The sequence below is a fragment of the Erinaceus europaeus genome, chromosome 4 (assembly GCF_950295315.1).
Source record: "Erinaceus europaeus chromosome 4, mEriEur2.1, whole genome shotgun sequence".
Classification (NCBI taxonomy): Eukaryota; Metazoa; Chordata; class Mammalia; order Eulipotyphla; family Erinaceidae; genus Erinaceus; species Erinaceus europaeus.
In genome coordinates this window covers 116,112,171-116,124,545 of record NC_080165.1, presented here as the reverse complement: position 1 = coordinate 116,124,545, position 12,375 = coordinate 116,112,171, and the positions used below count along the sequence as shown (strand labels likewise).

At 37.6% G+C, this 12,375-nt stretch overlaps 1 protein-coding gene across 1 annotated transcript in view; it reads right to left on the bottom strand.

The window, feature by feature from the left end:
- Positions 1-12,375, bottom strand: part of HBS1L (HBS1 like translational GTPase) — an 86,053-nt gene that overhangs the window by 26,664 nt on the left and 47,014 nt on the right. The window contains exons 5-6 of the mRNA XM_007520032.3: positions 8,180-8,288; positions 88-347 (exon numbers count right to left, since the gene is read on the bottom strand). Coding sequence (XP_007520094.1) covers positions 88-347; positions 8,180-8,288 — 369 coding nt within the window. The remainder of the gene's footprint in view (positions 1-87; positions 348-8,179; positions 8,289-12,375) is intronic.

The window sequence follows — 12,375 nt, the reverse complement described above, 5'->3', positions numbered from 1 at the left end:
AATGAGTGTTTTCATGTTGCCACTAGAAAGTTGTCAGGCAAAAACACAGCAGACTGTCAAACCAGAGGAGAAAAGAGCATTCACTACCTATAATCACTAAATTCAGAAGTTGTTTCCCTCCTTGTCGCTTCTCCAACTCTGCTTTGACATCTATTTGCTGCCTCACTTTGCTAGACTTTTTCACTGATGTTGGTGTTGTGTTCTGCTCTTCTGATGCTTGAATGCTGTGGGATGGAAGAGCTGACTTAGAAGCGTTCTCAATAACCACAGAAGTAATGCTGCTGTCTTCTAGTGGATGCCCTTTTTGAGGTGTGTGGAAAGCATGACCATTTTCTTCAGCAGTTCCTCTACAAAAAATAGAGATAGAAAAAAAAAATTAAACCAATTCTACTGATAACCTATAATGTGTCAAAAGACAGTCTTTTCATTTTCCTTATACTTGCAGGACAAATGAACTCTGCTAAATCGCTAGAGTCTGTTATGGTAAAAGTTATAAATAGTTCTATCTAACCCACTCAAATACAGACTTGGAAAACAGGAGAAAAACAGAGGGAAGAAAACAGCCTATAAAAGATAGACCTTTAACATAGAATTCTATCAAAAGAGGTGGCAAAGAGGAAGTATTTTCTAAAAATCAGCACCACATGTGCTCCTGGACATAAATTAATACTAGACATATAATTTATCCCTAACATGTTTCCACCAGGGCAGCGATCTGGAACCTTTTTGCTAAAATATAAGGGCAATATCTCTCAGTGTCTACATATTTTTAACACTCTTGGCAAAGGAGTTTTAATATTAATTCTACAAACACCTAGCAAACTAAAAGCTATAGTTTATAGTAGGTACTAATGTTGACAAAAAGAGATAGAGAAACAAGAACTTCAGGGGGCTTGGGTGTGGTGCACCTGGTTAAGCACAGACATTACAGTGCACAAGGACCCAGGTTCAAGGCCCTGGTCCCCACCTGCAGGGGGAAAGCTTCATGAGTGATGAAGTAGGGCTGCAGATTTCTCTCTGTCTCTTTCTCCCTTCTCAATTTCTCTGTCTCTATCTAATAAATAAATAAATAAATTTAAATAAAAAAGAAACACTCACTGCCATTAAAAAACAAACTTTGTTTACTGTTCCCACAAATGCAGTGAAGTACTCAAGTAAAGTAGAAACAAAACTACCTAACTTCAGCTCTCCATAGCAGAAACTATTTTGTAAACATCCATCTCAATTTTTCATTAGCTCTTTGGCTATACTACAAAAAAAAAAAAAAAAATCAGTGCTCTGTCCCATGGACATTTATAAAGTATGTGATCTAGTTTAAGCAAGTCCCATAGATAGACATACTAAATGTAATTTAATCTAATGTGTAGACTATTATATGCCAGATATTTCAACTACTATGTAGATAGAACAGTACAAAAAACAGGTGGAATGCAAGCTATTAAGGATGATGGCAACTACCTCCAACTCATCATGGAGCTAAAATAGAGTTGCTTATACAAATCACTTAAGATTATAGCATGATATAAATGTGTGAGAATAGTAAATTGAGAGTCAGGAAAACAGCTCACTAGGATAGTACACTGCTTTGCCAAGCTCTCAACCCAGGTTTGAGTCTGGCCCTAATTGCATTGAAGGAAGCTTTAGTACTGTGTGATGCAAACAATGACATAAAGAACAGTAAATTAAAATTTTCTTCTTTTGACTACAAAAAAAAAAAAAAAAAGCCAGGTTAAGTTTGGCTCTTAGGAAATTTTTGCTCTGAGGTGACAGATCCAATCCCCAATACCACCATTTGCCAGAACTGAGCAATGCTAATATCTTTCTCTCTTGCTCACTCGTTCTCTCTTCTGCCTCTCTCTAATTAAAAGTAATGAAGATGGGGTAGAAACTACAGGACTGGTGATCCAACTGACCAGGTAGGATGCCACGTGCTTGGCCCAAGTTCAAATCCCAGTATTATCCAAGAATATTTGACCCCAGTGGAAGGTCTGGTAGTGTTGTTGGTGGTGGTGGGATGTGTGTGTGTATGTGCGTAGAGGGGGGGAAAAAGTGAGCCTGGGAGTTGTGAAATTGCATGTGTATGAGACTCTTGGCTCCAAAAAAAAAAATCAAACAAAAAAACACCTAACTGGTGGTGCAGCAGGTTAAGTGCACGTGGCGCAAAGTGCAAGGACCAGCATAAGGATCCCGGTTCGAGCCCCAGCTCCCTACCTGCAGGGGGGTCGCTTCACAGGCGGTGAAGCAGGTCTGCAGGTGTCTGTCTTTCTCTCCCTCTGTCTTCCCTTCCTCTCTCGATTTCTCTCTGTCCTATCTAACAACAACGACATCAATAACAACAACAATAACAACCACAATAAAAACAAGGGCAACAAAAGGGAAAATAAATATAAAAAAGTATTTAAAAAATTAAAATTAAAAAAAAAATTCTGTAAAGCTTTTAGGGTAAGGTGGAAAAAAAAACTCTTGGAGCTGAGTGCTCTAAGTAGTGACTGCTATAAAAGGAAAAGTTGATTGTTTCTTTCTGGTGTTTTCTTACTTTGTGTCTTTATCTATGATTGTAAAATGAATGGTATTTTCATTTCTTTTTTTAAAAAAAGATTTACTTGTTTGACATCTATGACACTGGGGATCAAACTCAGCACTCTAACCCTGAGTGGGAATACTTCTGAGTTTAAAGGTTGATTATTTCCTTAGTCATTTTTCCCTACAAGCATTTTCTAGAGAGGGATTTACTCTTAGGAATATAGTATGCTTTACTGATAGTAAACAAAATATAAGCTGTGCCATATATATATGTAATTAGCATATGATAGATGTCATCAGCTTACTACAGATGTATGGTATAGTACATAAGCTCCCTAGAAATTACGGGAACTGGAAGTTATTTAAGGAATGGTCTACCAGAAATGGCTCTCTGTTGACTGTTGCCCTTAGCCTGATCATCTTCATCTTCTCTGGGAAACCAAAAGTGATGGAAGCTAGTGCTGGCGAATATTTAAGGACCCGTGACTAAGTAGTCTTTTCTCTTTTGCTGATTTTCTACATCAGTTTTTGAGAACCTAATAAATCTGAGCATTTGTAAACCCTCAGAAAAAGAGCTGTTGTTGTAATTTCCTACTTCTAATGAAATTAGGTAAGGAAAAAGTGTCTCAGCTTCCTCAAAGTAATGCATCATCTATTTTTCCCTCCTAAAATGTCATTTGGAACTATACAACGAAGAAACTAGCAATACTGAAATCTTTGACGTAGAGTGTTTCCTTATGTTTCTCTATACATTCTTAAGAGCGAATCAAAACAACTTAAGTATCACCCTTACTATAATTTTATAAAAATATCTGATGCAAATATAGCTTACTCTTTGATCCCTATTATGTATTCTGAATATCCTGGGCTGTATCTGTAGACCTTTTTATTTTCTGTTATCTTCTCTCAGTGATACATCAAATGTGTATTAAGGACTGGGAAAACAGCACAGTGCAGTGTATAGGTTTTGCACTCAAGAGTTTCTAGGTTTATTCCTGATGGGCACCACCCATGACTAAAGCCAAGCAGTGTTGTGTAAGAGGGAGAGAAAGAGAGAAAGGGAGAAAGGCTGACTCATAGGCTGCTTTCAAACCATTACACTACTTTTAAGTTTTTATTTTAAGAATTATTTATTTCTAGAGAGGAAGAAGCCAGATAACCAATCATTCTGGCATATGCTGACCTGGAATTGAACTTTTAAGTTTTTTTTTTATGTATATTTCTCCAAGAATTCGATCAATAGTTAAATAACTACCCCATTAAAGGAAAATGATGGACATTAATTTATCTGTTTCTTCATGAAGCACACAGTATTGTAAAATTCGAAAAGGCTTCTATTATACTTATAAAGTACAAAGTTGAATTTTCAAGAACCATCTGAGGATCCAAAGTCCCAGGTTCAATCCCCCACACCACCATAAGCCAGAGCTGAGCAGTGCTCTGGTAAAATAAATAAATAAATAAAATTCAAGAATCATTCCCTTATATTTACTATTTATTATATTGGTTTATTTTTTACTGTTTTCACATTTATACATTTGCATGTTGCTTTAAGAGTTATGAAACAGTTTGCATTAAAAATATAAAACCCTGATGTCTCTAGACACAGCGTGAAGTGAAGCTTGCTGAGGTGGTACTCCTTGCATTGATTAGGTTGGGATCGGTGAATACAATATCATTTGGTATGAGAGAAACATGCAGGAAAGTGAGCCCCACCCTAGAGGTTCCAGGACTGGGGTAAGGCTCTATAGAGGAAGCGGAAGGTTCCTGCTTTCTTAGGGTTTAAGAAGGCAACTGATAGTTATTGCTATAATCAAATTATTTGGTAACTGAGTTAACTTTGAAATAGCCCTTTGTTAGTTTAGTCAACAATTTTTTTGGCTTTATATGTTAACTCTCTTTTCAGCCACCAGGTTCCAGATGCTACATGATGCCAACCAGACTTCCCTGGACAGACAACCCCACCAATGTACCCTGGAGCTCCGATTCCCCAGAACCCTGCCCGACTAGGGAAAGAGAGAGGCAGGCTGGGAATACGGGTCAACCTTTCAACTCCCATGTTCAGCAGGGAAGCAATTACAGAACGCAGACCTTCCACCTTCTGCATCCCACAATGACCTTGGGCCTATACTCCAAGAGGGTTAAAGATCAGAAAACTATCCAGGGGAGAAGGTAGGATATGAAGCTCTGGTGGTGGGAATTGTGTGGAGTTGTACCCCTCTTGCTCTATGGTTTTGTCAATGTTTCCTTTTTATAAATAAAATATAAAACCTTTAAATAAGGAATTTTATTGTCTATTTTCCTTTCTAAATGGAAATATCCCATTTTTGGATGAAATTAAACAGCATCCAAGAAATAAAGGTTTATGAGGTGGACAATCCAACCTCAATTAGCAGTGGGAAAACATACATCTGAGTTTTCTGTCTTCAGTCAGGATTCAAAGCTACTTTTTTTTTTAGTTTAACAATATCTTTATTGATAACAGATAAACTGATAATTCAGTCCTAATCCAATATTTAGAATTATCAAGTAAGCTTTAAGAATACCAAGTACAGATAACATCTCAAAGATTCAATTTAACTGATCTCCATAAGACCCAGGTATCAATCAGTTTAAAAGCTCTAATCGGTTGTTCTAATGGGTAGTCATAACAGCTGTATAATTTAGCTTTCAAATAATTTAGAGGGGTTGGTTCCTAAGGATTTGGCCACAGCAGGCTTCACAGGTGATCATTTACAGAGCATGGCTTCAGGGTTTCCAAGTCTCCCCACCTGTGGTGATTTCCCCTACAGAAAACATGGTCAAAATACGACCACTGGACTCTCACTCCTTTGACTTAACACTTTAAAAAATAAACATTTAAGATTGCCTCGTTTGTCTTATTTATTTATTCCCTTTTGCTGTCCATGTTGTTTTATTGTTGTAGTTATTGATGTTGTCATTGTTGGACAGAGGAAAATGCAGAGAAGAGGGGAAAACAGTGAGGGGGGGAGAGATAGACACCTGCAGACCTGTTTCACCACCTGTGAAGCGACTCCTCTGCAGGTGGGGGGCCGGGGGCTCAAACAGGGATCCTAATGCAGGTCCTTGCGCTTTGCGTGGTGCCACGTGTGCTTAACCGGCTGCGCTGCCGCCCGACTCCCCCCCCCCCCCGTTTGTCTTCTACACCTTGGAATAAATAGAGTTATCAAACTACAAGAGTAAATAAATAAATAAAAGCTAGCAATAACCAAGCAGAGTGGAAAGCACAGGAGCTATTTCTCCTGATTAACAACGAAGAACTACAACAAAGAGCTAAAGGAGGAAATGGCAATGAAAAGCATTGCTTCTGAGTGGGTTTCAAAATGTTATACCATTAAATCTTGCCTTCAAAGAGCGAATACACCCAAACGAGCAAAACTTTTCCACTTATTCAACTGTGTGAGTAACATGAGTTTTATTATGACTGACTTTTTACTCTCATTGAATTTGATATCCAGTGAATAAAGCTCTCATTTTTGTAATATCCAAAAATACAAATAGGTAATCGCTACAATTCTTCTCAAAGCTCACAATACTTTTATTAATTCACATAGAAGAATTCTCTTAGGAAGAAACAATAAGATCATTCAGTTCATATTCCTGAAGATCTTTAAAAGCCTCTACTATGAAAGGCTACTTATACATGTAAAATTAGTATAAATATATGTATAAATATTTTATGTGAGTATGTGTAACATTTACATATACATGTAAGCATAAGTCAATATATAATCATAAAGAAAAATACTGAAGCACTCCTACTGGAATGCTTGCGTAGATTTCTTTCTTTTAATTTAATTTAATTTTATTTATAAAAAGGAAACACTGACAAAATCATAGTATAAGAGGGGTCCAATTCCACACAATTCCCACCACCAGAACTCCATATATCATTCCATCCCTTAATAGCTTTTCTATGCTTTAACCCTCTGGGAGTATAGACCCAAGGTAATTGTGGGATGCAGAAGGTGGAAGGTCTGCCTTCTGTAATTGTTTCCCTGCTGAACATGAGAGTTGACAGGTCGATCCATACTCCCAGCCTGCCTCTCTCTTTCCCTAGTGGGGCAGGGTTCTGGTGAATTGGAACTCCAGGACACATTGGTGGGGTTGTCTGTCCAGGGAAGTCTGGTTGGCATCATGCTACCATCTACAGTCAACAGTATTTATACCCCTTTCCCATATTTGGGAACTACTCTCTTCCCTGATCCAGCTTTCCGGTCCTTTTTCCAGCCATGACATCATCTCCCCAGACAATAAATTGGATCCATCTGCATATCAGATTTTACGCTCAAAGGAAAAACAAACAAACAAAAAAAAAACTAGTATTTCCACAGGCCCTTTGGAATATAACTAAACCCTTCCTTCCTTCCTTCCTTCCTTCCTTCCTTCCTCCCTCCCTCCCTCCCTCCCTCCCTCCCTCCTTCCCTCTCTCTATCTTTCCCTCCAGGATTATCGCTGGAGCTCAGTGCCTGCACTACTAATCCACTGCTCCTGGCAGCCATTTTTTCCCCATTTTTGTTGCCCTTGTTATTATTATTGTTGTTATTGCTGTTGTTGTTGGATAGGACAGAGAGAAATCGAGAGAGGAGAGGAAGACAGTGACAGGGGAGAGAAAGACAGACATCTGAAGACCTGCTTCATTGCTTGTGAAGCGACCCCCCTGCAGGTGGGGAGCCAGGAGCTACAACTGAGATTCTCATGCTGTTCCTTGTGCTTCACACCATGTGCGCTTAACCCACTGCACTACCACCCGGCCCCCGCTTATGTAGATTTCCAAGGGGTTGTTAGTGGGAAGTAAAGAAGAGTAACATGGAAAAGTCAGATTAGCAAGGACAAGGAAAAAGTACACATACCTAGTGCATATGATTACTCATGTCCTTATATAAATTCAAGGAAAAGAAAAAAACTATTTTTTTAATTTGGTAATATTATTTCTTCTCTAGCAGACAAACTACATTCACTATGCAAGCAATAGCTCTGGTTTTCTCTTTTCACACCCCCTCATATATATACATGTATATCTTTAAAATAAAAAATAAATTCAGAGAAAGATGAAAAAAATCTATTTCCTTTATCACTTTATTAGTCTATAAAAATGGGCAGAGTTCTACATACTACAGTAATATAATAAGAATATATATTGCATCTCTTCAGTGCAATATATACAGTGACACAGTTTATTAAAATAAGTATTTAGAAGTTTGAAGATAATAGTAAGAGCTCTATGTTGTTGTTACTGGAGTTTCACTGCTTAGAGCCTTTTGTTTTTTCAAGATGCAGAAAAGGAGGAATTTTGAATTTGTGTTTCACCAACTACATACACTTCATTCCCAAAAGGCTGTTTACCTGCGCCACCTAGTGGTATACGACTTCCCCTCACACTCCAGATTTTATACACACACATTTTTTTTTAAGTAGCTATAGTATATGAGGAAATTTACAGCAAGAGAGATACCACAAACACATATAAGTCTAGATAAAACGTAGTTTATCTTCTCTTTGTACAATTCCATACTGGGAACTTGTAATATGTTATTGCTACAGATATATAATGCAAAATTGAAATACTCATTTTCTTATGGTGTAACAGGAGACAATATTGAACACACAAAAAATAAAGTAGTGTTTACTTTACCCAGGTACTTCAAATCCCATAGTTTGTTTCTTCCCAGATACAGTCATTTTAGCAACTTTTGGCACAATTTCAGATTCATTTCGAGGAGAGTGGCAACCTATTGATTTTCCTAAAGAGTAAAAATATGCCTAATTAATCCTAGTTTCCAGAAAAACATTCATTACATATTATACAAACATACACAGCGATAATTAACTTGTGCAGGACTGATGTCTTTATGAACATATTCCTTTCTCTAAGTTAGTGTAAAATGTTGAAAGAAACTCTTTTGTTGCGCCTTACTCTGGGAAATCCCCTATTGTTAGGGGTGTGCCATGCTTCACTTCTACCAAATCTCTTCCTAATTTTGAACTGACTCTTAAGTTTCACTATTAAAGAGGTTACAGAGTGGTTTTCACACTGAGCCTTATTTGACAATATACCCAGGCCCTGTATCTCCCTCTCCTACCACCACAATCTTTCACAATACTAAAATTGTTTGGTCAGTTAACAGATGGCTCAACTATTTTAAATTCTGTGATAGCTACAAACAGAAGAAAAAGTTGAGTCTGCTGCACTGTGCTGGAACAATGCACTAATTTTATTTGCACACAATACAAGATTTAGGAAGGGAGCTAATAGCTATAAAGAAAATGAGGAAAGATTTCAACGCAGAAGTGAAACAAGAAAATGGAGGAGAGTAAATTCTGAGAGTGATTGAGGCAAGACTTTTGTATATATGGAATTATTCAAAAAGCACCTTTGTAATTTTTAGTAAGAATACCACATTAAACTGCAGTAACTGCATTTGCTACAGTGATATATATATACAGACTTTTTTTTTTAATGGCCACCAGGGTTATCACTGGGGTTTAGTACTGGCACAACAAATCCACCACTTCTGGAAACCCTTCCCCCCCTTTTTATTTTATTTGCTAGGACAGAGAGAAATTGAGAGGGGAGAGAATACAGAAAGATAGACACCAGCAGACCTGCTTCACCACTCCTGAAATACCCACCCACCCCCAAAGGTGAGGAATGGGGCTTGAACCTGGGATCTCTGCACATGGTAATGTACTCAGCCAGTTGTGCTATCTCCTGGTGCCCAGGCAGACTTTTTTAAATTGTACGTAGCTGTACATAGCTCATTTTAAATGCATACCATTGTCTATTATATGCCAAGAACTATACTGGAAATGTATGGCAAGCAAAAGTAGATATAATATTTGCGCTGAGAGAGACTAATGGAGAAAATGCATTGGCTACTTCTTACAAAGTAAAATTAAAACTATTATTGTTGCAGTTTGCATACAGTAATACATATTTTGGTGATAGCACACATGAACTAGAAGGCTTCCATAGGAACGTGAGAACTGAACAAAGGTGTAAGCAAATGAACAGGAATTTACGACATAAGAACAGAGTTGTAAGTAGGACAAAGTTTAACAATCTCCCTTTTGTAGGAGGCAGCATGGTACCTCAGAAGGAGCAAAAGCAGAGATAGTGGAAACATAGGAGGGGGCACAATGGGTATAGTATCTAACTGCAAGTATGAGGTCCCAAGTTCCAGTTCAATCCCCTAAGTCATATCATATCACAGTAATGCTTGGGCTGTCTTTCTCAGTTGCAAGGAAATTAAAAAATAAAATAAAATAAAGCAGAGAGGGGGAGGAAGGATAGTTATATGAAGATGAAGCATGAGCAGTGGTCAGAAAATGAAACCTTACAAGATAAAAATTCATAAAGTAGCTTTCAAATAGAAAAAAATGGCTGGAAAGGGAATAGTATAGGGAAACAATAGCAAAGGGAGAATTGGGGATCAGTTGGTGGAAGTGATAAAACTGAATGGGAGTAGCTGAAAATGTAAGGGAAATATGTAGACCACAGAAAACTCAAAATGTTGATTCTAAGGGAATGAAAAGCCATGGAAATGGTATTAGTGCGTAGGGGGTGAAGGAAAGAGAGATAGCAAGATAGAGTAGAAGGTCAAGCTTAATAAGAGATCTGAGGTGGAGCATATATTTCTGACTCATGAGTTCATAATTACAAGTTGAAAGCACAGGAAGCAATAAGATCACCAAAAGAAAGAATATATGGTTAAGAGAAGAAGTAGTTCTAAGAGTTTGGGAGTAGATCAGCATTTTATCGAATGACAGCGGGCAATAAACTTACAAAAAAGTAAAGGGAGAAAGACAAGGAAGGCGATGCCAAGGAAGCTAAAGGTGGTGCCACATGGGCCATGGCATCACTAAGTCTGAAACTGTGGTTTTAGTCAAGTGAGATGAAAACTGAAAAGACTCACTTGTGACACGATCCCCTAGGTCATTTGTAGAGTCAGCAAGAGTCATTTGTTGGTGAAAATGGTATACCTCAGACTGGTTTGAAGGTGAGAAAACAGCAAATAACTACCCATCAGTGTTCCCTCATCCAGAAGCTCTAATTCCAAGAGCTGTGAAAAAAAAATCAAGCACCTAGGAGGCCAGTTGGTGGCACACCTGGTAGAGTATACACATAGTGCAGAAGGATCTGGGTTCAATCCCTCAGTCCCCACCTGCAGTAGGAAACCAATACTGCAGGCATCTTTCTCTCTCCCAATTTCCTTTTCTCTCAATTTCTCTCTATCTCTATCTATTCTAAATTAATCAATTAATTTACTTTAAAAAAATAAGTTTATTTTTTCAATAATTTCCCTGGAAGCATAACCTTACTTAAACTGACATTAGGCTATTCATAATCCTTAAGTTTCCTATTTAAGATGAAAAGCTGTATGTTTTAGTATAAGAAAAACAATGTGGGGGCTGGGCAGTGGTGCATCTAGTTGCACACATCATCAAGTGCATCTAGTTGCACACATCATCTAGGTTCAAGCCCCTGCTCCCCACATGCAGGGGAATGCTACACAAGTGGTGAAGCAGGTCTGCAGATGTCTTTCTCTTTCCCTATCTTCTTTTCCCTCTCAATTTCTCTGTCCTGTCAAATAAAGATAAAGTAGGGGAAAAAAAATTTTTAAATAGCCTCCAGAAGCCAAGGATTAGTAGCGCTAGCATTGAACCTCAACAATAACCCTGATAGCAATAGAAAGAGGAAAAAAATCTATGTGATTATTAAAAATATTACCTCACACCACAATGTGGTTACCACAACACATATTAAAGCTTTATTAAACTTACAAAAATCTGAATTCTGGAAAAGGAAAAAAAAAAAAAAAAGAACTGGTCCCAAAAGCTAACTTCTATTCAGTGACTCTTTTTAAGTTTGGCTGAAGAGGAAAAAGTATGGAAGAATAAAAAAGGGGGAATTTTGGGCTCAGCGGATGAAAGGGACAAAAATTGAAAGTATGTGATTGGATACATAAGAACATTTCAGATACTCTGGAATTTTTGAGAAAGTAAAAAAACACAATTAAAACATGAACTAAGAGAAGAGAAAAAGTTTTCTTAGAAGGTAGATATTTATATTAAGTGCCTGGAACATGAAAATTCCTAATGGACTCTTTCTGCTTTTTTTCATAACATAGTAGCTACTTACCTGCTGAGACAGAGGATGGATGAAGTAAATATTACCTCACACAACTTTAGTGAACTTGTTCAATAATTGCACACACACAAAAAAAATGATTTTGAAGATTTTAAAAGTGGAGGAGTTAGGCCACCAAAGTAAAAATCTCTGGATTGAGTGTGAGGGCGGAAGTTTAGCTTCACTTGGGAGGGGGTGATGGGATGGGACACAGTCTTTTGGTGGTGGGAATGGTGTTTATGTACACTCCTATTAATTTATAGTCATATAAATCACTATTTAATTAATATGAGGGGAAAATTGATTGAATTATCTCAAAGATTTTAATTCACAGAACATAGGCTGAGTCTTTGATAATGTTGACTCTCTTAAAAGATTAGACCAGGGAGAACAGAAGCAATCGGTGGCACAGCTATATACAAATAATGTCAAAGGACATTAATTATGGTGATGTTGGGTATGATACAGCAAATCCTAATAAAGGGATATTTCAAAGTTAACCCAACTGTCAAATAATATGATTATAGCAATAACTATCTATGCCTTCTTAAACCCTAAGACAGCAGGAACCTAGCACTTCCTCTATAGAGCCTATATTTCCCTGTCCTGGAACCTCTAGGTGGGGCTCACTTTCCTGCATGCTTCCCTCAATTCATACCAAATGATATTGCATCCACTGATCCCAACCTAATCAACGCAAT